The sequence below is a fragment of the Pelodiscus sinensis genome, chromosome 8, assembly GCF_049634645.1.
Source record: "Pelodiscus sinensis isolate JC-2024 chromosome 8, ASM4963464v1, whole genome shotgun sequence".
Classification (NCBI taxonomy): domain Eukaryota; kingdom Metazoa; phylum Chordata; order Testudines; family Trionychidae; genus Pelodiscus; species Pelodiscus sinensis.
The window spans coordinates 37311513-37338387 of record NC_134718.1 but is presented as its reverse complement, the minus strand read 5'-3'; the positions used below and the strand labels follow the sequence as shown (position 1 = coordinate 37338387).

General features: G+C 42.7%; 1 protein-coding gene across 5 annotated transcripts in view; it reads left to right on the top strand.

Moving 5' to 3' along the window:
* Positions 1 to 26875, top strand: part of PRKG1 (protein kinase cGMP-dependent 1) — a 1023509-nt gene that overhangs the window by 736128 nt on the left and 260506 nt on the right. For all 5 annotated transcript variants that reach the window (XM_075935047.1, XM_075935048.1, XM_075935046.1 and 2 more), the window contains one exon: positions 2718 to 2781. In XM_075935047.1, coding sequence (XP_075791162.1) covers positions 2718 to 2781 — 64 coding nt within the window. The remainder of the gene's footprint in view (positions 1 to 2717; positions 2782 to 26875) is intronic.

Below are 26875 nucleotides of genomic sequence, written 5' to 3'. Positions count from 1 at the left end.
AAGTGCTTATCCAAATTACTCTGAAGACTTTTTCACCTTTATTTTTGTAGTTTGGTTTGGATTCATATTTTTAGATTTCTGCTAATGCCTTTGGAAATTACTCTGTGTCTAAGTGATCCAAAACAATTTTCACTGATTTCAGTAGATTTGGGAGCAAGTCCTAATTTTATACATCATTTACCTCATTTAATAAGAGGCCAGTTATGCCTCATTTAGTAATTATTAATACATAAGCAATTACTTTATACATTCTTCACTAATATTTAATAATGACTGTATCTGTCAACTTTAAGAACTTACTATTGTAAAACAAATACATTTTAAGCTCATAAAGGGATAAATCCTAGGCTTGCCAACTCTCAAGGATTCTCCTGGAGTCTCCAGAGTTTTCCTGGAGTCTCCAGAAATTACACATTAATCCTGAGTTAAAGATAATGCCATGTGATGAAACCTCCAGGAATTCGTCCCAAAGGTTGGCAAATCTAAGAAATCCTGCTAAACAAATGTTCATTGAGAGTTTCACATGAAAGAGAGATTTGGCCAAAATGAGATACTGTTACTATTTGCAATAGCGCATATTATAAACTACTATAAATAGTGTTAATTTGTAGATTTATCCAAGGCGTATTTAGCAGCTACAGTGTCCATAAACAGGAATGGGAATTACAGGTGCTTCTCTTCTTTGCAGAACTAAGGATTCATAGAAGCCAATTCAATAGACCATCAGTGGCTATTAGCCAGGATGCGTTGGAATAGTATCCCTAGCCTCTGTTTCTTTGGAAGTGGGTGACGGGAGAGATCATGTGAGAATTACCTGTTGTGATCATTCCCTCTGGGGCATTTGGTATTGGCCACTGTTGGCAGACAGGATACTGGGCTAAATGGACCTTTGGTCTGACCCCGTTCTTATGTTCTGTCTGGTACCTTTAACTACTTTCATGTATGATGAGAACAGTCAGCACCTCTCAGGACAGATCCATGCCACCTGCCTAGAAGCAGACTTTATATGGATTGAATATTCAACAGCTAGGGAGGTAAAATCCAATTTAGGTCCAGAGTCCAGGACTTCAGCCATGCCTTTTTAACCCTATTCAGTTGTGGGCTGCAATCTCTGGCCATGGTCCTCAAACCAAGTTTCACTGGGGACTAGGACTTTGGATCTTTGGTCCCTCCATGGACCATCTCTAGCTTTCCACGCTCGACTCCATGATGCTTCCTGAAAAGGATCTGTGCCTCGTGTAGGTGTGTGATACCCACGTGAGAATGACTTGCCAGCTACCCCCCAGCACAGATCTTGTGGACGATTTATGCGGTGCAAAGGGCCTTCTGGTGTCATCCACACTGTGGATGGATTCTGTTTCTGTAACTTAAAGTCTGAACCCCCAATTATAGAACCCTCCTCATCAGTCACCTCTGGTCTAGATAGTGCTTTGTTCGGCCATGAGTGCAGGGGAGTGAACTTGATGGCCTCTAGAAGTCCATTCCAGTCCTATAATAAATTCTGCTAGACCACACTAATACAAATACTGTATTGTTAAAATAAACAGAACATAGTTTTCTAAAATGTCTTTTAGTATGATTATAAAAATGTTTTAAATTGGCCTGTAATTTAAAGGATAATATATTTATCAAAGAAACTTTACACCTGTGTTAATTTTTAAATATCATATAGCATGGGAAAATCCTATAATCAAAGTTAACAAAGTGCTGGGCTTTTTAAATTGTAGTAATTTTTAAAAATCATCTGAAAACTATTTCATATGGTTTAAAAGATCATTAGAAACCCAATCCCATCTCTGTGTTCACTGAAATGAACATGCTTCACAAGAAGGAAAAGTAATGTGATGGATACAGAGCAGGTCATGACCTAGAATTACAAATGGTAGTGAGTATGTGCCATCTTTTAAATGTTTTTATTTGCTCCTACTACCAACTAGAGCCAAGATTTATATAAATAAGATGCTTCAGAGGGGTAGCTGACTTATTCTATAACCGGAAAAACTTAAAAAACAACAAATAGTCTGGCAGCATCTTAGAAACTAACAAAACATGTAGCTGGCATCATAAATAAGATACTAACTTTAGACTCCTAAATCATTTTGGTTCCTAAATAAATGGGTGAATTTTCAAGTTTGGAGCATTTAGTAGCTCTCACTGAAGTGAACTGAGAGCTGCTGAGAAATTAGCAGTTTTGAAAATCAACCTAATTATGTTATTGATATCAAGTTCCAGTGTTTGAAAATCTTGTCCCAGGTGTTGTAGCTCAAATGCATGTAAGAGCTGCACTTAAATGAAAGTGAGATGGGGGCCATAAACAAAATAAGCTACTTAGAAGACTTTGTAGCTTAATTTAGTTTATCTGCTTCCCAATATGAGCTTTCTAGAAGATATTCACACATTTCATCTTATACACACAAGGTTACCTGCAAAATGTTTATTCCATGTAGCTCACTGTCCTGTAACCAATGACTATGTAAATTGTATCCAAGGAGATACAGAGAAATAAGGATTCACTCTGTGTGCTGTTTTTATGATGATCAATCCTGAAGAATTGTCTGTTAAGATAATATTGGTATTCTGGTCTTGAACTACAGTATAAGATTGAGTCTATATTGATTATAAATAATAAAGTTTTTGCTTGGCTCTCATGATTAACTTACTTTATGACATAGTTAACTTTGTTACTTAATATGGTTCTTTTCCATTTCATATTACAGTGTTCCAACATTCCAGAGCCTTCCTGAAGAGATACTCAGTAAGCTTGCTGATGTCCTAGAAGAGGTAAGTGGTTTTAGTTCTTGAGGACAGTATGAGGTCAATGACCCATGGGTCCTTTTGTAAAAAAATCTTCCAGGCTCTCTCCCAAATTCAGTTTCACAGTTTTGTTCTAAATCATGGTTACCTGTTCCAATATTTAGGCATAATGGACTTCATTAAACCCAGAGAGTGAAATTTGCATTTTTCTGCATTCACTGGGGCAGTCATACTAAAGGAAAATATCAGCCTTGGAGGAGATTGGAAACATTATGTTTGTTACCCTCTCAGCAGGGGAGGGCAGGTGAGTTCAGAGATAACAGATGCCCTACGGGTAAGGGCTGCCCAGGAACTATCCTGATTAATGCATTTCCTAGATGAGATCCTGATTCTGCTGAAGTCTTTAGGACTTTCGCTACTATCTTCAGTGGAATCTGAATTTTACTGCTGCCCCCTTCACATCTTTGTAATCTGTGCTGTCTGATTCTGGCCCTCCCCAATGGAGTGAGGATTGTGGCCAACCTGCTCCACTGCACCCATCCTGTGGCAGACCTTCCATGCGTTGACCAGCATGCAGACTGGACTCAGTCTGAGAGGGAGAGCGGTTAGCTTTAGTTTGGAAACTTCTCTGCTAATTTAGGGCTTTCCAATTTGTTGAGTGTCTTCAACTCCCAAAGCAGTTAGTACATTCTAGAAATCAGACCATTTCAAAACTTTCTTGGCTTATGATTTTTTTTTTCATTTTTCTTCTGCTTTGTACATGTGCCACACAAAATATATTTTGATGTAGTCTTTGTATAAAGTCTAGTAATAAGATATATGATGTTTTTAGTGACATGTTTTTAATAAGTTTCCTCAACAAGATTTGCAACATTTTTGCTAGTTCTGTTTGCTCTCACAAAATTAATTTAAAATAATTGCATTGTACATAATTTGTATTTGCTTATTTACCTGCCCTTTTTGCATGTCAGGATTACACACTTCTGGGTATTATAGGCACAGTTAATGAGATCCATTCAAATTTAGTCTGTATGCTTTAATACGTTTGATTTTTCTCTCAAGCACCTGACTAGTAAAAGTTAATCTTACAGTCATGTAGCAAAAGAATGAAGGTACACTACTTAAAGATTCATAAAAATGGTTGAATTTAACAACTTCTTTTAATTCTGTCTCTTCTGTTAATATGCTGTTACATTTCCTTTGCTTTTTTATTTAATACATGAGAAAATTCTGCAACCTCTGTTTTTACTATAAATCTAAGCAAAACATACATTTGTCAAGCAGCACGATAAAGTACTCATGGGACCTTTTTTATTTCCTTTGCTACTGCCAGAGAAATGTTTGTTATATTTTGAAAAATATCCATAATAACTCAGAATTCTATACATAAACGTATGCCAAATTAAATCGGCGTATGTCAAAAATACATGCTTAATTGGAACTAGTTTGATTTATTTGGATCATGTGAACAATATTAAACTCTATACATCAATTTTAAATGAAAATGTGTTACATCAATAAAATATTTTTCTAGCTACACATTAGCTGTCAGGGGAAAAAACCCCTCAAGAGGAACAAATGAGGCATAAAAATATAAAAGTAAGTATCCATGGGAATGCTTATCTAGTTATCTAGGATTACTTCTTACATATAGGCATAAAACTAGCAAGATTTGTCTCTTTAATTTTATATTGATCTCTCACTCTATAAGAAAATAGCCATCAAGAAAACCAGTGAAGTGCTCAAAGTGAATCCTATTTGTAAAAAATAAAAGAAATACAAGCTTCATAACATTAATAGGAATTACATTAGTGCTTTTGTAAGAAAATGTATCTTCTTTTTTAAACTGGTTTGTCCTATGTAATCAATACCTGCATGCAGCCTATTATTTAAGGCTAAACTGTAAAATCCTCTATTAAGGTATCTAGATAACTATTAATCACATCTAGTCTATATTACACGATACATTAAAGTACTTTACAACAGAAATGTATATATTTGCTAAGTGGTGAAAAATAGTTTTGCTTTTTACTGTGTTAGTCTTTGTTTTCATCCAACAAATTCTTCATAAACTACTGAATCACTGGTAATACTTAGTGCAAAATTATGTATTTAATGTTTGATTTAAATTAAATATATATAAATAAGCTAACAAAGTACAGGCAGTCCCCGGGTTACGTACAAGATAGGGACTATAGGTTTATTCTTAAGTTGAATTTGTATGTAAGTCGGAACTGGTACATATTGTAGGGGAAACTCTAGCCAAACATTTCTCCAGAGCTCAGTTTTATTCTCCCACACCTCACTTCCCTCAGTCTTTTATTCTCAAGCTGAGGTGTCTGCTGAGAAAAGCCGCTCCGCATCTCCCTGGTCTGCTGGGGGGAGGGCCCTAGCTTCGCATCTCCCTGGTCTGCTGGGGGGAAGCAACTAGTGCGGGGTTGCCTCACCCCGTTTGTAAGTAGGGATCCGATGTAAGTCAGATCCATGTAACCCGGGGACTGCCTGTATTTGTATTTTATCTTCTCTATTACTCTGACAAGAATTGAATGAAACAGACTGACTTGGCACAATGTGAGACAAGGAATAATTTCACTATTAATGGTTCAATTTAAAACGCTGTTTTTTCTTAAGATACTCTGTGAATAGTGGAGCAAAGGTTCACTACATTTTCTAACAGTTTGTAAAAGAACTGTTAGCTAAAACCCAGAAACAAAAGAGCTGCATTTCTTATACATTATCCAAAGCATTTTTGGAACTGTTGGGAGGATATTGAGAAACTATCCATGTATGATAATATGATTACACCTTTAAAACTGATAGAAAAATTAAAATTACTTATTTAGCTGAGATAAATGTGAGCTAACAAGCCACAATGAGTATAATTTTCCTTTCCCTTTCAGAGCTTTCTCACTAAATGTAACATCACTGTGCTCACTCATACCAGAGTGAGAGCAGAACTAGGCCCATTGACATGAATGTGAACAGATTTGAGCATAAATTAATAATTTTGTTGTAGTTTTGTCATCTAATATAGTCATAATAAGTACCGTATATTCCGGCGTACAAGACGACCTCTGATGTTAAAAAACATCCCCCAAAAATCGGGGGTCGTCTTGTACACCGGATGCCCCGCCGCCGGAGCCCCTCCACGGCTTTGAAAGCCTCGGGGGAAGCCGGCGGCGGGGCATCCCAGGCGCGCATGGGCTGCCCCCCCGCCGGAGCCCCTCCGCGGCATTGAAAGCCTCGGGGGAAGCCGGCGGGGGGGCATCCCAGGCGCACATGGGCTGCCCCCCCGCCGGAGCCCCTCCGCGGCTTTGAAAGCCTCGGGGGAAGCCGGCGGGGGGGCATCCCAGGCGCACATGGGCTGCCCCCCCGCCGGAGCCCCTCCGCGGCTTTGAAAGCCTCGTGGGAAGCCGGCGGGGGGGCATCCCAGGCGCGCATGGGCTGCCCCCCCGCCGGAGCCCCTCCGCGGCTTTGAAAGCCTCGGGGGAAGCCGGCGGGGGGGCATCCCAGGCGCGCATGGGCTGCCCCCCCGCCGGAGCCCCTCCGCGGCTTTGAAAGCCTCGGGGGAAGCCGGCGGGGGGGCATCCCAGGCGCACATTGGCTGCCCCCCCGCCGGAGCCCCTCCGCGGCTTTGAAAGCCTCGGGGGAAGCCGGCGGGGGGGCATCCCAGGCGCGCATGGGCTGCCCCCCCGCCGGAGCCCCTCCGCGGCTTTGAAAGGCTTTCAAAGCCGCGGAGGGGCTCCGGCGGGGGCGCAGCCCAGGCGCGCCTGGGATGCCCCGCCGCCGGCTTCCCACGAGGCTTTCAAAGCCGCGGAGGGGCACTGGCGGAGGGGGGGGGGCGGGCAGCCCAGGCGCTCCTGGCGGCTTTGCTCCCGGTGCCTCTGGTCTGCTGGGGACCATCTCCAGCAGACCAGGGACACCGGGAGCAAAGGAGGCGGAGGGGCGCTGGGGTATAAGATGAAACCCTATCTTTTAATTAAAAAGATAGGGGGTCGTCTTATACACCCAGTCGCCCTATACGCCGGAAAATACGGTAGCTAAATTGTATCATTTTCCTAAACAGATTGAATTTGGCTACAAATGTCAGGCTAAACCACTTTCCCTGGAGTCAATTTTGCTCTGTTGCTTACTCAATATAGTTTAGAGCAGCCTCTAATCAGGGCTGGCCTTACCATGAGGCGAACTGAGGTGGCCACCTCAGGTGTAAGACTGTGGGGAGGAGGGGCACCACTAGGACACAGAGTGTAGAAAATTGTGTCTGCTGCTGGTGCATATGTATTCTCTCTGCAGTACCATGAGAGGAATAGGAAGAAGGTAGATTTGAGACCTTTCAAAGTTTTGGCCCAAGCGAGGGGGCATAGGGCTCCCTGCCTCAGGTGCCAAAATATTGTGGGCTGGCCCTACCTCTAATCTTCAAACTGCAGCAACTGTAATGGACCGCAAGGGCCATTATAAGAACTGATGATCATCAGAGAACACTGTATCTTTAGACCTCTCCCCCCACCTTGGCATCTCCCTAAACTGGCACAGAGCCAGAAATTAGTTACTGGGTCCCACCAACTTTCTGCCCTAATCTGGTGCCAGAGTGATGAAAAGAGGCTAGAACAGAGCGAAAGAATGGGTTTGTTTTTTCTTTGTGTTTTTTAATCATTATATTCATACGTATTTTGAAAATATATGAGACTGAAGTTTTTATTACCATTTTTCAAAGGGTTTGGTCACAGCTAATTTTTTTCATTTATTTCAAAATGTGAGTACCTTTATATTTTCATGGTTTGATTTGTTGTTTTAATCTAAGTCACAGTTATCTGTGTTGGAGCAGATCTTTCTAGTCTCTGGCTTTGAGTGATTGGTTCTTGGGCTTGCCAAACATGCTAAGTCTGTCAATGAGTAATATGTTTGTGTGGCTTACATGTTCTTTCTTTCGTTCGTTCGTTCGTTCGTTCTTTCTTTCGTTCTTTCTTTCTTTCTGCCTCCCTCCCTCCCTCCCTTCTAGTAGGGGTTGTTTCCCAATTTATTGTTTCCCAATTTCATTTGGCCAAGGAACCCCTAGGTTTGTCAAGCAAAAAAAAAAAGAGGGAGGGGAGGGAGAGGGACCCGCCAATGCATGAAAATCACATTCCTTCCCCAAGATCCCCCACCCCTTCCTTGAGGCCTCATCTTCTCTGTTCCCCTCTTCTCCATCACTTGCTATCCCCAGCCCTTATACACTCTCACTAGGTTGAGACAGGAGGTGCAGGCTCTGGGATGGGAATGAGGGATTTGGGTGTGGGAAGGGGTGAGAAGTACAAGCTCTGGGAGGGAATTTGGATGCAGGAGAAGGGGATGTTGGCTTGGGGAGGGGACTACAGGCTGGGGAGTGTTGGCTCAGGTGGAAGGTTGGGGTGCTGAGCAAGCCATGGGCTCGTGGATGTGAGGGTGCAGGAGTTTGTGCTGGATATGTGAGGGACTCAGGGCAAGAAGGTTGTGAGTATGATGGGCACAGGACACAGATTTGTGATGTGTGGATGGTGCAGGAATGTTGTGGCAGAAGACTGAGGATGTGGGAATGCAGGAGTTTGGAGATGTAAGAGGCTCAGGACAGGGGGTTTCAGTGTATGATAGGCTCAGATTTGGGGTCAGATGGTACAGGAGTGTTATGATGCTGCAGTAAGATGGGGATTTGGCCCCAATTGGGGGCTTGTTGGCCAGGCTTCATTTTGAAATAAAATATTATGTCAAACTCAAAAGGTTTTAGCATTGTCTTTATTTATTATCTCTGCCTACCTGAGACATGCAGGAAGAAACTGACTCTGAGGAACACTTAGTGCTACTGGGAAGCTATAAGAAGGACTAATAACTGGGAGAAATGTAGTTTATGCCTTTCCCACCAAAAAAAAAAAGGTTGGTTTTTTTACCAGGTTTATCCTGCTGTAAAAACCCAGTCAAGAAAAGACACTACAGTTTTATGAAGAGGTAAGTGCAGACAAGGTCAGCTATTGGCATGGGACATAGTATCAGCATATCACCTAGCTACCTTGCAGTAAAAACTACAGACACCTTGTCTCATCCAGCATTTTTCAGTAAACTATCATACTGCAAAGGAGCTAGGCCCTAAGGCCAAAAAGGCTATAGAGAAGTCCTCCAGGACGCTAGAGTGGCTGTGGAGGAACCAGCAAATCAGGAGCTAGGAGGGACTACAAAAGGAGCTGCAGGACTATAGGCAACTCATTTGTAGGCCCGACCTGAAAAAAAGAAGGTCTTAGGAGTGGTCTAACACAGCTCAGAAGAGGGAGCTGTTAGAACACTGTCTCCAAGAGGAGAAGCCCTGAAGGTACCACTCTCTTAGGGTATGTCTACACTACCCCACTAGTTCGAACTAGGAGGGTAATGTAGGCATACCGCACTTGCAAATGAAGCCCGGGATTTGAATTTCCCGGGCTTCATTTGCATAAGCGGGGAGCCGCCATTTTTAAAACCCCGCTGGTTCGAACCACGTGCAGCGCGGCTACACGGGGCTCGAACTAGGTAGTTCGGACTAGGATTCCTATTCCGAACTACCGGTACACCTCGAGGTGTACCGGTACTTCGGAATAGGAATCCTAGTCCGAACTACCTAATTCGAGCCCCGTGTAGCCGCGCTGCACGGGGTTCGAACCAGCGGGGTTTTAAAAATGGCGGCTCCCCGCTTATGCAAATGAAGCCCAGGAAATTCAAATCCCGGGCTTCATTTGCAAGTGTGGTATGCCTACATTACCCTGCTAGTTTGAACTAGCGGGGTAGTGTAGACATACCCTTACTGAGTGAGAAAACAGACTGAGAGACTGGATTCAGAGAGACACCGTACAGAGGGTGCCAGGATGGGCCTCCTTTAGAGGTATACCGCAGAAAGGCTGTGGACTAGGCTGGAGGGCTAAGTAGCCACAAGGCTTTTTAAAAACTGAGACAGTATAGGAACCCACACTCGACCAAACTGGGGCACTTACATGAGGTGTGCTGACCCTGTTACACATACATTAGTGACCGATCTAGAAAAAAACACATTTTTTACCTGATAGAGAAAACAAAACCACAAATACACTACTGAAATAGTAAGGAGCAGTAGTGGTAGTTCTCTCCACTTCAGTTTAAAAAAAGAAGGAATGTAAGGCTAAGGTCTTCTGTCAAAAAATGCAAAGTTTCTAATGACCCCTACCTATATGGTGACACGTAGAGTTCCGGAGAAGAAAACATGCTTAGTAGTAGCCACCTGGGGAAGATGAAGCATACTAAAGGAAATAGAATGATTCTTGTGATTGACATAAATGAGAGAGTGGAATTTTAAAGTAAGTCCCATTACATTTTTGTTATCAATCTCTGAGTGCTTTGTTGATAAATTATTATGGCATAGACTATATAGAGTGTTTGTCCACAGGCAAGCGTGGCTAGTGTTGAAAGGTTAATGGTCTACAAAGTGCCCTTCTGCCATGTGAGTATGTAGTGGAGAGCAGGGAAGGATCTTAAGGGTTTTTACCACTTTGCATGTTCATGAACATCTAAGCCTAACTGAAGTCCTTAAACTCCCCTGTACGCAAGGGCTATGCCAGTCAAGCACCATCAATGGCTATTAACCAAGATAATCAGTAACACATCCCAATACTTTGGGTGTCTCTAAACTTCTGACTGCTATAAGTGGGGCATGGATGACAGGGAATAGATCACTTGATAAATTGCACTATTCTTTTAATTCTGTCTGAATAATCTCATCTGGCCTCTAGTGGAAGGAAGGATACTTGGCTAGATAAATCCTTGGTCTGACCTGAAATAGCCGTTCTTACATTCTTACCATGTACAGAATATCTCAGCAATCTAATCATAAGTGCTGAAGGCATGGCTCACAATAACTCTCTTCGGTTGTTTCATTAATTTTTGGTGATTTTTTTATTTTTACTTTTTAAACAAGCCGATAGAACTGAAAACTTAAAACGATCAAACTACATGGTGAGTTCATTGTGTTATTAAAGGTGGACCCTGCTTCTGAATTACTGACATAGTTTTCTATGATAAGAAAAAAAAGCTGTTAAGAAAAAAAAGCTGCATCACTTAGTTTAATGATTCCTGTCAAATGCTCAAAATTCTCACCTAGCTAATTAGGAGTCCTGTCTATTGACCTCAACAGGTTTTGTATCAAGCCCTTCTTTTCTTGCCATTGTTCTATGTAACATTAATACATGGCATAAATTCTTATTATTCCAATGTTTAACTGAAACATGAAATTCTAAATATAGTCCCTCCCCCTCTTTAGGCAAAATTATGCATGAACACAGATTAGGGCAAGAAAGATTCATGCTTGTGTTTGGCACGTCTAGTTTTAAAAGAGCTTATTCTGCTTCTAATCTCTTTCTTGGTGAATGATAGGGGTCAAACCTCAGGTATTAGACAGCCAGCCATCTGTAATTCTTTGCTCTTCAATGCATCATGCCACAATTACCTTCTAAATTTTAGAAACCTCTGATATAAGTGCATGGCACAGAAGTTGGTACCTTAAGAATATTTAAATAACCTTAGGGGTAAAAGGATGTGAGATAAATTCCAAATAAATGAGGGTTGAGGGTCTTTGTAGAAAAAGCAGCAGCAAAAATGTGTTTTCCATTATAATTCTAAAAGATAAAATTTGGCATTTATTCAAAATAAGTGACTGCAGTCTATGGGCATACATAGTGCCAAAGGAGTGTGTGAATTATAGTTATTCCTAAATATTTTGTCAAATTTTGAAAAAAAGGTAACTTTCCATTTGCATGCCTTTATTAATAGCTTTTCATGAACATGCATGCAAATTAAGTTTTGTTTGTACAAGTGGTCAAGGAAAAGCACATTTTGGATCCAAGCCAATTTTTTATGACTAATCACAAATACAGTAGTAGTGGTAGTACAAATTAGGAAACTAATATGTTAACTGGTTAAACTATACATTTAACTAGTTAATCGCCCGCTTCAACAGCCCCCTGTCCGTGGTGCAATGGGCCTGACCAGGCACCAGTGTTCCCTCTAAAGTGCTAGGCAGCACAGCTTCACAGGTGATTAATCATCCCCACACAGTCTAGGCAAGATGCTGCTGATGATACTGACAGAGAGACTGAGATTGCAGATAGAAGAACATCTAGCAGATGAGCAAGCAGGATTCAGGAAAGATAGAAGTACCATACAGCAGATATTGGCACTAAGATGAATGAGATATTGGCACTGAATGAATATCTACAGCCTATATTATGTAGGAGGTCAGACTAGATCAGCGTTTCTCAACCTTTTTTTATAAAGTATCTGTGATGGGGCAGACAGAGCCCCATCTTCCACTGGAGGCCATTCAGCACCCTGGCAGCGGGGACAATGGAGAGGGCCTCCAAGCAGGACAGAAGGGCTGCCGGCCCTTCAGCCAATCAGTGTTCAGCAGCCTGTTATATAAGGAGCTGATGAATGAATGTCAGTTAGTTCCTTCCTGGAGCTCAACCTGGCCAGAACTCTGGTCTGGCTGGGAGCATCAGCACCTGAGTGGGAGCTGGACCTTTTCAATGAACCAAGGCTAGATCCTGTAACAGGATGCTAGGCTGTGGCAGCGTGGAAGAACCCCGGGCAAGGGGGGAACCGTGGACCTTGACAGCCAATTGGACTGTATCTTACCCAAGTGGGCAAGGTCATTGTTGTGAGCCCCCTTGTAGCCGCTAAGGGGCGCTCGCTGACAGGACTGAACCTGTTACAGTACTCCTTTTTTTAAAAAAAGTACCTCCAGTACCTACAGTTTTCAGACCCATTTTTTTTCTGTCATTGCAACACATTTGTTTAAACCAGCAGTTCTCAAACTTTTTGGGCTCCAGAGCCCTTTACATGCATAAAAATGTATGTGGCGCCCCAGCGCTCCACTGACTGTATGTGTTTTACCTATTGATGTTTCCAGTTTGTCAACCTTGCTGAGCCCCTGGGGCTCTGCGGAGCACAGTTTGGGAAACACTGGTTTAAACAACTTAATCATAGCTGGGCAGGTGATGAAATTTTGGGGTGTAAAAAGTACAAAAATAATAAAACACTGTAAAAGTTAAACAAAAATTCAGCTTTCTCCACATTTCAGTTGTGTTGATGTACCCCTCCCGGCGCCCCCCCTCCCCGACTTCTCTCAAGTACCTGTAAGGGTACTTATACCATTGGTTGAGAAACATTGGACTAGATCATATTGGTCCTGGGTGTTCTGTATGGAAGATCTCAGAATGTCCTGTTTCTTAGGAAGCTTACTCCTTGTTAGCATCAGTTTCAATGTGTTCTGATCTGACCCGATTTGAAGTTAGGCATATAAGCTTCCTCTTTCACAGTAGAATACAAATATTAAGGAAATTCACTGCAGTTTGCTAATGCAAAATGTATAAAAAAGGGAATAGCTTAATAGGGCCATTTTGCGCAGTCATTTTCTGTTCTTACATATATACAAACGTGTATGTGAATTCAACTCTTATGTATTCATTTGTCACAAAAACAGAGAGAGATTGACACAGCTACAACTACACTGCATACAGAAAACACATTTTGAGGAAAGAGGGAAAAAAAGATATTTTCTCTGAAGCAGTTCATTTTGGTTTTATTGTGATGGTGATGCCCATTTTAGAAGTTACCTTGGTGCCAGCATTGGACTAAAAAGGATAATTTGGCACACACTTTCCTCACCTCATTTCTTCTCTTCTCCGACTATGAATACTGATAGCTATTGAGGAAACAGAATTATTCTTGCTTTGCACAGCCAAGGGACAAATTTCTTTAAATATTCTCTGGTCCAGTGCTAAGCATTGTTATGCAGACACTTGTGGGAATCTGAAACTTCATGTATACACCACAATTAATGTTGGTTGTATTTGGTTAATGTGGTGAATAGATAACATAAACGTAGAGATCAATAGTCCAATAATGTAATTGAAAGGTAAAAAATCCTAGTTTGTTCACAAACAATTTGCAGATTAAAACAGAATTTCATCAGATAAATAGTTCAAACTGAGTAGCTGAACCAACTCATAATTATAGCATAATTCCCTTTTATTTTAATTTACCAAATCATATTAATTGAAACCAACATCGAAGAGACATACTATAGTTTATCTGCTACAATAAAAAATCATGAACAAGATGAATGTGGAATTTAACCTGTTTAACCCTTTAGCTCCTTTTCACATACAGGCAGTCCCCGGGTTACGTACAAGATAAGAACAAACCTACAGTCCCTAAGTTGAAACCGTATGTAAGTCGGAACTGGCGTCAGCCGCTGCTGAAACTGATCAGTTTCAACCGCGGCTGAATCTGGACGCCAGTTCTGACTTACATACAGATTCAACTTAAGAAACCCAGGCATCCCCAAGTCAGCTGCTGCTGAAACTGATCAGCGGCTGATTCCAGGAAGCCTGGGGCAGAGCAACTCTTCCTGGGGCTTCCTGTAGTCAGCCGCTGGTCAGTTTCAGCAGCGGCTGACTTGGGGACGCCTGGGGCAGAGCAGCTGGGGTGCTGCTGGGTTGCTCCAGTAGCGCGGCTCCTTGGCTCTACTGGAGCAACCCAGCAGCACCCCAGCTTCTCTGCCCCAGGCGTCCTGATTCAGCCGCTGCTGAAACTGACCAGCAGCGGCTGAATCAGGATGCCTGGGGCAGAGCAGCTGGGGTGCTGCCAGGTTGGTCCGGAGTAGTGCTGCGGGACCAACCCGGCAGCCCCCAGCTGCTCTACCGCAGGGGTAGGCAAGAAAAGCCTGGTCTGCTGGGGGAGGGAGGCACTAGCTGCACCCCCCTCCAGCAGACCAGGGAGACGGGGAGCAAAGCGCGGAGCACGCCCGCAGGGGGACAGCTCAAGCGCGCCTAGGCTGTCCCGCTGCAGGCGTGCTCCAAGGCTTTGCTCCCCGTCTCCCTGCAGACCAGGGAGACGGGGAGCAGCTTTTCTCACCCTGGAGGATGGAGGCAGCGGACCGCGGCGCATCTGGGCGTTCCGCCGCTCCCATCCTCCGGGGCGAGAAAAGCCCGTTCGTAACTGCGGATCCGACATAAGTCGGATCCGCGTAACTCGGGGACTGCCTGTAGTAATTTATTGTTCTCAGGATTATTGCGCCTAACATAGCACAAAGGAAATGAAAAACAGAATCTGATTGTGACAGGGCGCTCGCCCTGCACTGGCCCTTTAAGGGCAGACCCCGGCCTGAACCAGGGCCGGGGAGATTAGCCCAGCTGAGGCTGTACTAGTCCATTAGGGCCCAGCTGGGCGCTATAATAGAGGATGGGCTGCTGCTGTGAGGGGGAAGCAGTGAGAACCTGGCTGCTGAGGGAGGAGGAGGCTCCCTGGAGCTAGGGCAGGGCTGGGGAGGCCAGGCAGGGCTAGGGGAGCTCTGGCCAGCAAATCCTCAGACTGCAGGGCTTGAAAGAAGGCCCGATGGAGGAACATCAACCCCCGGAAGGGGGGCTCAGAGACAACAACATCCGGGGGTTGATGTTCCTCCATCGGGCCTTCTTTCAAGCCCTGCAGTCTGAGGATTTGCTGGCCAGAGCTCCCCTAGCCCTGCCTGGCCTCCCCAGCCCTGCCCTAGCTCCAGGGAGCCTCCTCCTCCCTCAGCAGCCAGGTTCTCACTGCTTCCCCCTCACAGCAGCAGCCCATCCTCTATTATAGCGCCCAGCTGGGCCCTAATGGACTAGTACAGCCTCAGCTGGGCTAATCTCCCCGGCCCTGGTTCAGGCCGGGGTCTGCCCTTAAAGGGCCAGTGCAGGGCGAGCGCCCTGTCACACTGATGAACAATTGGATTTGAATTTAAGAACACTGTTCTGGTCATTCAGGAATTGATCATGTAAACTGTACCAAATATATTTGCTTTGTTCTGAGAGAACTGAGTGAAAAGTATGATATGTCTGCCACATCACTAACTGCCCTAGAAACAGAATTCAACCAGATAACGTCTTAGGTGAATAATATGGATGAAGAGCTTAAGACAGTGAAGCAGCATGTCTCACAAATAGAAACTGATCTGAAAACCCCAGGTTCAGAAGGGTGAACATTTATTTCAACGTATTCAATAGCATGCAGAAGAACAATAAGGGAGAGTAGACTATTTACAATATAGGTTAAGAAAGTCAAGCTATATCTTATTCCTTGACTACTGAGAGAAAAAACTGAGACAACCTTTTTGCTGTTTTTTTAATTGAATATCACTAGAAACTGGGGGTGAACTGATCTGTCTCAACAAAGCATGTAGATTTCTGTAGGGAAACAGCAGTGAGGGAACTATCTCCAGAATCTTTGATCTGTTCAATAAAGTTAGGATTTTCAGAGGAGCATAAGATCCCAAGAGAGAAAATGATATGGTCCTTGTCCCACAGATTTAAACTCCAGCAAGCAAACTAAAAAAGAAGCTCTGGCTTCCTGATGTGATGGAGTGGGATAAATCTGTACTCAATTCAGGACTCCTGGTCATGTTATGTGAACTTTGAATGACTTTCAATGGACAGGTTGTTTACTATATAAGGTCCCTTGGGTTGTGCATGCATGACTGGAGTAGAGGGGGTAGAGAATTTCAGTGGATGACATTAAAGAGACTGCTTGAAAGCAGGGGGCCCCCTGTCATTGCAGGTACGGAGGACTTCCAAGGAAGTTGAAGCAGGAGTCATTCTAGCTTGAAATGCTGACAAACCTCCAACTTACAAGAAGGGGAGGCTGTTTATCTGTTATTTTTAAAGATCTGCAACTCTCAAATGTTCTCAAGTAAGGTGGCTGTGATTAGAAAGTGGCTTGGTTCACCCATTATTCCTTGATAGCTTACCATATTATTCCTGATGGGTTATACACCTGAAGTGCCCATAGTTCTCGTGCTGCTGTGGGGGAGTAAGTGACTGGGGTCTCGTGAGGCCTGTTGCTAACTTTGGGCATCTGATCAGTGGCACTACATGTGTTAAGAAAGGATGTCAGACAAGAAGTCTGGGAGTACTACAGTCACAGAGATAAAAATCCAGAGCCAGCTGGCTTGGAAGAACATTGGACCCTCCAGTTGGTCCAGTCAACAGATTGTTGATGATCCAGTGGTGTATGGGGCCATGTCATAATACATTATCAGGGCTTTGGTGAGAACAAATAGTATACTTATGTTCTTTGGAGCACTGCAGGATTGCAGCTGAGATTTTGTAAGATTAAACTGGTAAAACTTTTGAGATTTGGACACAAATACTGTACATATGGAATAACAACCCTGCCACAATTCTTTCCACCTTCATATCTTGTCACCTCATTTAAATGTACTGTTTGTTGTCATGTGGTAAATCTAAGGAACATATTGTGAAACTGTTTGAGAGCACAATATCCTGGATGTCATTTATTGTGGTGTCACTCATATGTTTTGTTTATAAACCTGAAGCTGAATGCAGGCTAAGCTGAACACATGCAACTTAATTACAATCTGTGCACCACTCTGTCAAAATGGTTGAGTTACTTCCACCTAGCTACCCATATCCCCAGTTATGCTAGTGTCACTTTCCTGGAGGTTGTTAGCAAATAGCTGAGTTGGCATCTCATCTTTACCATAGACTCAGCTGGTTACATAGTCTTTGAGATATATGGTCACCTGTTGACAAGATCAAACTAAGGAGTGGCTATTTCTGTTTTCTTATCACCTGATTCTTAATCTAGCAAATTATCTGTCTGTGGAGTCTCCTTTCTCCATGCAGAGTCAGTCTCTGGATGATTCTGTTTCCCCATGGCATGAGTATTTCTGTAGGATCTCTCTCTATATTGTGTCTGCTAGCTCATAAGTGCTTCCTGTTCTCCAGATCACTTATTCCTCTTGCATAGTCATCTCATATTATCTGGATACTACTGCACCTCTTCTGACTCTTTTTAGTTCACTCCTTGTGTGTCTATAGGCCAGTAGGTCCTTGGTGACCTGTCATATTCTAGTGTCTGCTTTTTCTGCTAGTTGGAAGTATCCTCTTGGTATGCATCTCCATTTTTTGGGCAGCAACAGGTCTCATCCCACTAATAGCAGGATTTTCATCCTTTGTCCCATCAGTGTCTGCACCGTACTTTTTTGGCACCCTTGAAAATGCCATCTTCCTTTTTTTCCAAAAATGCTCACAAGAGTTCTGAACCACAAGAAACATTCTAGCTGTTGCTTATTCCATCAGGCAAGTCATCTACCTCCCCAAAAATTTGAATATTAGACCACTGTAAATTAATTATTGCTTTCCCTTGAAGGAAAATAAATGTGTTCCCCATAGGTGTGCACAGCACATTTCATTAGGCTGTGTACCCAGGGAATTTAAAAAAAAATTTTTTTAAAGGCGAACATTTATTGAATACTCAATCATAAAGGACATTATTTTATTAATCAAACAAACTAAATAAACTAAAACTTAACTAAACGTTTTTTTTAAATTAAGAACTAAACTTTACTTAAAAAATACAAACTTAAAAACTGAGAATTATTTTGAGACATTAGGGTGTGCCTGGACACACCTGGCATACCCCATATGCACGCCTATGGTGCTCCCAACTTTTCCCATTGTTGGGTGGGCAGCTCATGCAGTAACTGTGTCTCTTTTTCCTGGTGGTTATCATACAACTGACAGGTGCTACACCCTTGTGTCAAAAAAAACTGTGTATGCATTCCCCACCAGTAAACATGCTCTTAAGCCTCCTATGGCATTTGTCAACTCCCAGGTGTGAGACACTGATTTTTGTTTGTTCGTTTGTTTGACCACCTTATTTAATTTTTGCATTACCACCTTATTTAATGATGCAGGGACAATAGCTCTTTGTCCTGGAAATATCATTCCATCCTACAGGATCAGCTCATCTTTAATTTGAAAATATGATTCTGCTCTTACTGATATTTGGCTTTTTGTTTCCTGGCTAGTAGATGCTGCTAGTATCACTTTCTTGATTATCTGCCAAGTATGTGCTTTTCTGTAGCCTTTTTGATTTCCAACAGCTTCACTTATGAAACTGGGAGATAGTGCAGCATGTAAGTGGATTCAGTGTCCTGATTATCCTTTTCCCCAATTTTTTGATGTGCATAAACATGACTTTCTCAGGATGTCAGCAAACCCCAGTAATTATCCTACACAACACCTGATCTCAACCTGGTAGTACTAGACACATATCAATATGCATAGCCATTTCGCTGGATCACTAAGGCATTTTGACATAATTGTATCTAGGTATTTGTGTTCCGATTGCACTATTGCTGTGTAGCCATAAGGTATTGATGGAGTTGTCCCACTCCAAATACCAGAGTCAAAATCACTTTTTCTGTTCAGGCATAGCCCTATTCAGTCTGACAGGTCTCCATTGGGTAAGTAGCCAGCTGCTCCTGCAAAAAGAAACAATCCCAATCCTTTCTCCAGTGCATTTTACTGGAGTGTCAGTGAATGTCCTGGTTGATAGTTCTTCAGGACAGGGTCATCCATTATCCTTTGCATCAGTGGGTCAAATGCTAACTATTGTTGTTATCTTTCCCATTAAGTGTCGTAGCCACTGGAGCTGGCATGTCTCTGACTGCCCTGATCTTGTTGGCATCTGCTTTCAGTCATTTTGTTGTGAGTGTATGTCCAATGTCACCTTATCCTGTTTGTCACATTTTTTTTCTGGAAGGAGCTTTATGTTTTTGTTTCTGCATCACTGGAAACAAGCTTGTATTTGTATGTCGTGGTCTTATTCAGCTTCCTGTGTATCATTGTTCACTTCCACACAATGATGATAGCGTCTGCAGTTATTTTCATTCCAGAAAGTCCTTTCAGCACCTTGAAGCCTTTTCTGGAACATCTCACGTGTTGGGCTTGCATCCATCATCATGGGCAACATCTGCAGTGACCAACTATTGTGACAAAGTAGTTAGCAAGCTGGGATATTTATCCAGGCTTATATGCCAAAACCCATTGCTCACATCAGAGACAGTTGAGATTCTGGCTTTGGAGAATTCAGGCAGAATGTAAACAATTGTGGGCAGCAGTTTGTGGCATCTTTTTAATGTCTAATTCAGTGGCTCTGGGTCTATACAAATGTATAATTTGCCTTATGGCTTCTTTTACCAGGGGTGGCCAACCTGTGGCTCCAGAGCCACACGTGGCTCTTCAGAAATTAATATGGGGCTCCTTACATAGGTACCAAATCCAGGGCTGGAGCTACAGGTACCAACTTTCCACTGAGCTGGAGGTGCTCACTGTTCAACCCCTAGCTCTGCCCTAGGCACTGTCCCGCTTCACCCTTTCCCCCTAGGATCCTGCCACTTCCTACCCTCTCCACTGAGCCTGTCACAGCCATGCTTCCTCGCCTCCAGTATCTCCCACTGAGAAAGAGCTGATCCCAGTGGACAGGAGGAAAAGGAGAAGGAGGCACTGAACGGTGGGGCTCCCAGTGGGCAGGATGTGCTGAGAGTTATAGTGGGGAGATGATCAGGCCGGTGACATAGAACTGTTGCTCTTTGGCAATGTGCATTGGTCAATTCTGTCTCCTTCTCAGGTTTAGGTTGGCCACTCCTGTTCTTTACCATCACCATGCTGCCTGTCTGGACTGTACTGGTGTACAGGTACTATGATACCCAAGCCCTCAGACATAGTGCCACTGCAACTTTCATTTATGATAATCCTGAAGGTTCCATTGTGGGGTCTACTTCCAGTCACAGCTTGCTCCCAAAAAGGGGCCTATGGTCTTACCATCCACACAGTTGGTTCCATCTGCTATTTTTCAGGTTAGTTACTATGAAGTTACATTTTTCTACAGGCTGCATTATGCTTTTATTGGACAATGTTAGACTCACATTGCAAGAGGCCTTGTTATCAAGCTGCAATCACCCAGAATGCTTCCCTATTTGTATCCCCTCCCCCACAGGCACCCGTTGCCTATGCTCAGTAAGTCTGTCAAAAATTGTTTATAGCAGCCAGTGTGTCAAAAACAGTAATGTAGAGATCTATCCTCACCCATTCAGATTGGTCTCTAATGAAAAACATGTTGCTCCACAGATTTGTTCTGCTTTGGGGATGGTAGCACTGCTTCCAGCAGTGGTGAGCTTCAAAGCAGTGCAAACCTCCCAATATTTGCCCCCAATAAGGTAAAATAACAGTATTGCTTCCCAGCCGTTGTCCACCTGAATACTGTACAGCCTAAACTCCTCCTTCTGCCGGGTCCATGACTGGGCTAGGTTTGTGTCTGCAAAATCTAGGGCTCTGCAGAGCTTTACACAGAGTTCCATGACTCTCACTGCCAGCTGCTGCACATCAGAGAACGCACAGCTCTGCTGCCAGCAAGTTTCATTAGCAAAGAGTGCAGCTTGAAAGCGGGTTAAGTTCAAGTGGAACTCTTCAAACCCTTTGCACAGCTCTCTGTGTGTGTGTCTGAGTTAACTTCTAGCCTCACTCCTTGTATTCCCTCTTCCACTGATATCCGTCCAGGAAACATGAGCCCTCTGATTCCAGTGCCACTGAATGTAACGTATAACTAGCAATATTATGTTGCCCTAAATTTTCATATCTAGACTATGCTGTGTCAAATACTTTATGGATTTACTTTGCCTGGTATTAGGGCACTGAGCTAGAAGTTTGTTTTGTTGCTATTTTTGTTAATTGTCATATTTTTTAAAAAATTCATTATGACTGTTTATCAAGTGAGCTGACTGAATTTGATCCATAATCCTCCATGGACATTAACTCTCATATATTTCCTTGAGTCCATATTAAAAATATTTGCAAAAGTGCTTGTGGTAGATATTTTACACATATGCTCCCATATTTAAAGCTGTTGGGAAGTCTTCAGTCGTGATCAGAGTGAGAAATGTATGCATATCTAAGAATGGGTTATTTGTGATTTTTCTAATCCTACCATTTTTCTTTCTCCTTATCGGTCCTGCTACTGCTAACCATTTGATTGTTTGCTTTTTAATTATCTCTGATTGTTCCAAATATTTCATCAGTGCATTTTTCATGCAGATCATGTGCATCGGTATATGCTTTATAAATCTTTGGAACAGTATGTCAAGGTCATAATTTAACTCTAAATTAATTTATAACGCCGGTGCCTTCTCTGTAAGACTCTTACTATTGCCAATTTTTTGTGTGCAATTTAGAGTTAATTTTATGTTATTTACAATCTGTTCATATCTCTTGGGATTAATACTAGAAGCTCCCATTTTGCAGCAATCAAAAGAGACAAGTCAGTTTATAAGTCCCTGTCCCCCAACTGGATCTGAGTCACAGTGTGACCAAATTTTGAATTTCCTGAGTGTTGGTTTTTGGTTCGGTAAAATGGCGGGAGTCCCAGAGGCTTAAGGCCAAATACCCAGTGAAAACACCAAATGATGGCAAGACAACAAGTTTTAACCAAGAAAGAATGATTTATTAAACTGAACAACTTAAAATGAGCAATTACCCAATATTTGCCACAAACAATTGAACCAGGACAATTTTTAAAACTCTAAGTTACAGATAAGTCAAATATATACACATTTCAAAAAATGTTTCTTTAAACACAAAGGTAAAAGTTACAACTGAGCAATATATTTTCTAACCTGTCTCTTTTCAACCACTTAAAAACAGTGAGGGTAAATTAAATACTTACAAACCCAGCAACAACAACAGCACAAAGACATACAAGGAATCGGAGAGAGCATGCTCAAAATTTGTGTATACCCCTTTTTAGAGATTTGTATATACCCCTTTTTAGATTAGGTGGGTGGGAGGTGGCCTTTGGGTGATCAGTCCTAAGCCAGAGGCAGATTCTATCTTCCAATATTCAGAAGCCTTCTCCAAGCTTAGGGCTCAGGGGGTTTTATGTTATTGCCTATTACAATATTTGGTATTGTTTGTGCTCTGGGAGTGGCATGGGTGTGGTCTGATTGCGGTGTGATGCCCATATATGATGTTGAGTGCTAGACTCTGACAAGCTCCATTTTATTGGTAGATAAGCCTTGTTGCTATCCATATGACCTGGTGAGGTTGCTGAGGTAGATCTCCACTTTGGGGGAGGCCTGGCCAAGAGAACCCATACTTGATACTAGGTATATATTTGAACTGTACTGCAACTCAGGACACCTCTTCCATTAGAGATATGCTTAGACTTGTATCACAAGTGTGGCTGTATCTGTTTCTGTCCTAATGAGTTTTCTATTTTTAGCAGTTCCAGTTTTAATATATTTTACATCAAAATATATGCTGTACATTGACAGTTCTTTATCACCTTGACTTTTGTCCTTTACCATTTTAATTACTGGCTTTCTCTTCTTTAGTTAATGCTTGTGCATCTTCATCTGTTAGTTTTAGCTGAGCTTTTCATTTGCTCCTTCTCTGCAAAGTTTCCTTTATATTTTCTTCTCTTCCTTGTTTTTAGGTAGATAAATATTAATGCGTCTTCTTTTTCAATGTTACAATTATTATAATGGTCATAATGTGACCACTCCTCCTCAATTAAAAGTATACAGGCTATACAACTTTGAAAACATATAAACTTGACTTTTATCTCCCTTACATGTTTTTCAACAACTCAGTTATTCCTTGTAATATTAAATGCTTTCTTGTATGAAATTTGACTCCAGCTAAGTGTCTGCACTGGGTGTGAATGTTAAGCAAACTGCACACCTATGATCATGAAGGACTTCTTCCAAATATACATTAAAATCAGAGGGCTCTACTGATTTTTTTAAAATGCTACTATGAAAAGATAGCATCCTTCACTTTTATGAAGTGAATTTTAAAATCTCGCAGGAATCCGACTGCCTTAGATTGAAATTCCATATAGGTCTCTTCAGGAGGCTTCATAGGGACAGATTGATTCTGCTAAATAACAAATGAATGTATTATTATTTCAGTTGATGAAACACGTATTCTATGTATCCAATATATTTCTGGGAGAATTCTGCACTGTCAGCCAGGACCCTGCATGTGACCAACAACCAGCTGGGACCCCAGAACAGAGTGGAACTTGGGGGGCTGGCAACCTAGTGGGACATGGGAAGGTAGGCGGGGGGGGCGAGTGAGGGAGCTGGCGGTGGTGGGCTGAGCAGGAGGACTGTCAGCAGGGCTGAGGGAGGCCAAGCTGGGGGGCCAGTAATAGAGCCCCAGCCTGCAAGGGCACGGGGCCAGTGGTAAGGACCCTGGGCAACACAGGCCTAGAGCTGGAATGCCCTACACATGGAGGTTCTGCAGCACCCGCCACACATATATATATATATATATATATATATATATATATATATATATATATATATATATATATAAATTAAATAAAACATTTTTCCTGCTGGATGACAGAATGACATCATCATGCTCTCACGTTCTGTGGCTGCAAAAGTGGCCAGAGAGAGGGGGGTTGGCGAGCATAGCAAGCACAGGATACAGCCCGCTAATATTTACCAAACATATGAACCAGTTAGTGTCAAACATTAGCTGCTCTTGTTTGACTGTAGTAGAGGAGATGAGGGCTGAAGGAGTACCTTTTCCACATCATACCTTGCAAGAGAGATGTCTGGTTTCATTGCAAAGTGTGAGGTAACTCAAGATAGGAGGCTGGAGAGCACATGTAACAACAAATTCATATTTAAATGCATTCAGCAATATTATGCCTGCATCTGGCTTCCAGATACATGACATATCATCAGGATCCTATTGCTACTTCTCCCCATTGTTAGGGACGCTCAAAGGCAGCCTTGATAATCCTTTAAAGCCGTGGTGTCCAACCAGTTCTGAAGCGAACTAGCCACACTCGAACAGCCAAATAGCCACATGGGACTAGCATATTGGACACCATGACCTTGGTGGGCAGGGGTGGGCAAAAAGGCCTCCGCAGGCCAGATCCAGCCCGCTGATCTGGCCCACGGAGGCTCTGCTTCTCCCCCACCCCCAGGCAAATTAGGGCAGGGGGCAGGAGAGCACACGATACCTCCTCCCACTTTGAAGCGCTGTGACACTTTGAAGCGCCGTACGCTGCTTGCAGGACTGGGGGGAGAGCGGAAGAGGCTTTGCACACTCCCCCACCCCCAGGCCAATCAGGTCCTGGGAGCGGGGTAGCTGCATGAAGTTTCCTGATTGCCCTGGGGCCAGGAAGCATGCCAAGCCTCTTCCAGGGCATGAGTGCCTAGTGGGAAGGGGGGGCATATGGGCTCCCCTATCCCCAGACCAATCATGGTCTGGGGATGGGGGAGTCCCTCCCCTTCCTGTTTAGGCCCCACCCCCTCCAGAGTGGCCCAGGGCCACTTCAAAAATTTGTGAAGTGGCCCCCGGGCAAAAATTATTGCCCACCCCTGCCTTAAAGTCTATCAATATACCAGATTCCTTTCTGAATCCACAATGAATTACTGCAGGCCTTGTACTAACCTTGGACTCCCTTAGCAACAAACATCAGGTGCATAATACAGATGCTGTAAAATGGGAGCCTTCCACACCAAATGAGATGTTTTGCATAACCAGTATTTAATTGTATTATTTATTCGTGAACCATCTGCAAGTGTTTTAGTATAGCCTATTTCTCAAACTTTCCATTCTATATGCATTGCCCTTTCCAATTTGTTTGAGAGCCAAGCTGCATTAGATATACACAGATAACTCTTCTTCCATTAATAACCTTCTTTCATCCAACTCAGCTGGTACAAAGAGGCACTCATAGACTTTTTTGTGCTAACCATCATGGTGTATGCTACAGGAGTAACACAGCTGTAGTTTCCATAAGCACAAAAACAGAGTGGTGGTTGGAGCTGCAGTATTTCAATTTCATTAATATATTTATAATAGGATTGTAAACACACACTAATTAAAAAGTAAATCACCAGATTTTAAATCCCTTCTGTTATTCTTCAGTGACAATCTACTAATTTTTAAAATCCCCACATTAAGGTCAGAGGATCCAGTTTAAGCAACTTTACAAGCGTGCCTGTTTGTCATTTGATGGGATGGATTTCAGTAAGCTTTCTGTGGAATATATTACTAAATGATGTGGTCTGGTTGTTTCACTTAAATATCTTTCCCAGACCATCTATCCCAGCTATTAAAAATCTTCAAAGTTGATATTTTTTATTGACATTCTCAGAAGAGGTCTTCCTAGGGATTCACAAATATGAAGGAAAGATTTATGTAAATCTATAACTTAGTGTTTACACTTGCAGACTGATATCTCTTCACAAATTTGAAAACTGAATGTGAACTTTTCAGTGAATATAGAACAGGAAGGTCACAAACAATCACATGATAAATCTTATATCTAAGTAAATACATTCTCAAGGAATAGGCTTTGCACTTTATTTCCCATATTTGAGATAGCTAATTATTTCCAGTTTTATCATCTGAAATGTCTTTAATCCCCACAAGATCTGGTATTCAAGACTCTCTGGTGTGTGGGGCTGAGTGGGGTAGGGGATGCATTGTACAATGCGTATCAGCAAGTTATCTCCTTGAAGTAAACATTAAAGGATTTTTATTGACTACTTGTAATAATTTTTTTATGTAGGTTGAGACCTTCCTACTAATACAAAAGTTGGCAGCTTTATTTATGTCAACTGAACTGGGGCATGCTATTCTGGAAATTATGGTGTGGGTGGAAATGGAAATGTAATTTTTATTTAAAATTGCTTTAATGTGGTTAATTTTGCAGCTCTTTGTTCTATTCAGGCAGAACATAGGCTGTGTCTAGACTACATGCCTCTGTCGTCAGAGGCATGTAGATTAGACACATAGGCAAAGGCAAATGAAGCCGCGATTTAAATGATCGCGGCTTCATTTACATTTACATGGCTGCCGCGCTGAGCCGACAAACAGCTGATCAGCTGTTTGTCCGCTCAGCGCGCTAGTCTGGACGCTCCCCTGCCGACATCAAAGCCCTTTGTCGGCAGCCCCGTTATTCCTCGTGGGACGAGGTTTACCGGGGCTGCCGACAAAGGGCTTTGATGTCGGCTGGGGAGCGTCCAGACTAGCGCGCTGAGCGGACAAACAGCTGATCAGCTGTTTGTCGGCTCAGCGCGGCAGCCATGTAAATGTAAATGAAGCCACGATCATTTAAATCGCGGCTTCGTTTGCCTTTGCCAAAACAACAAATCTACATGGCTCCGTTGACGGAGCCATGTAGTTTAGACATACCCATATACAGAATTATACCTTGCTATCTATACATTTGCCTCATTTTCTGCAGACAGTTC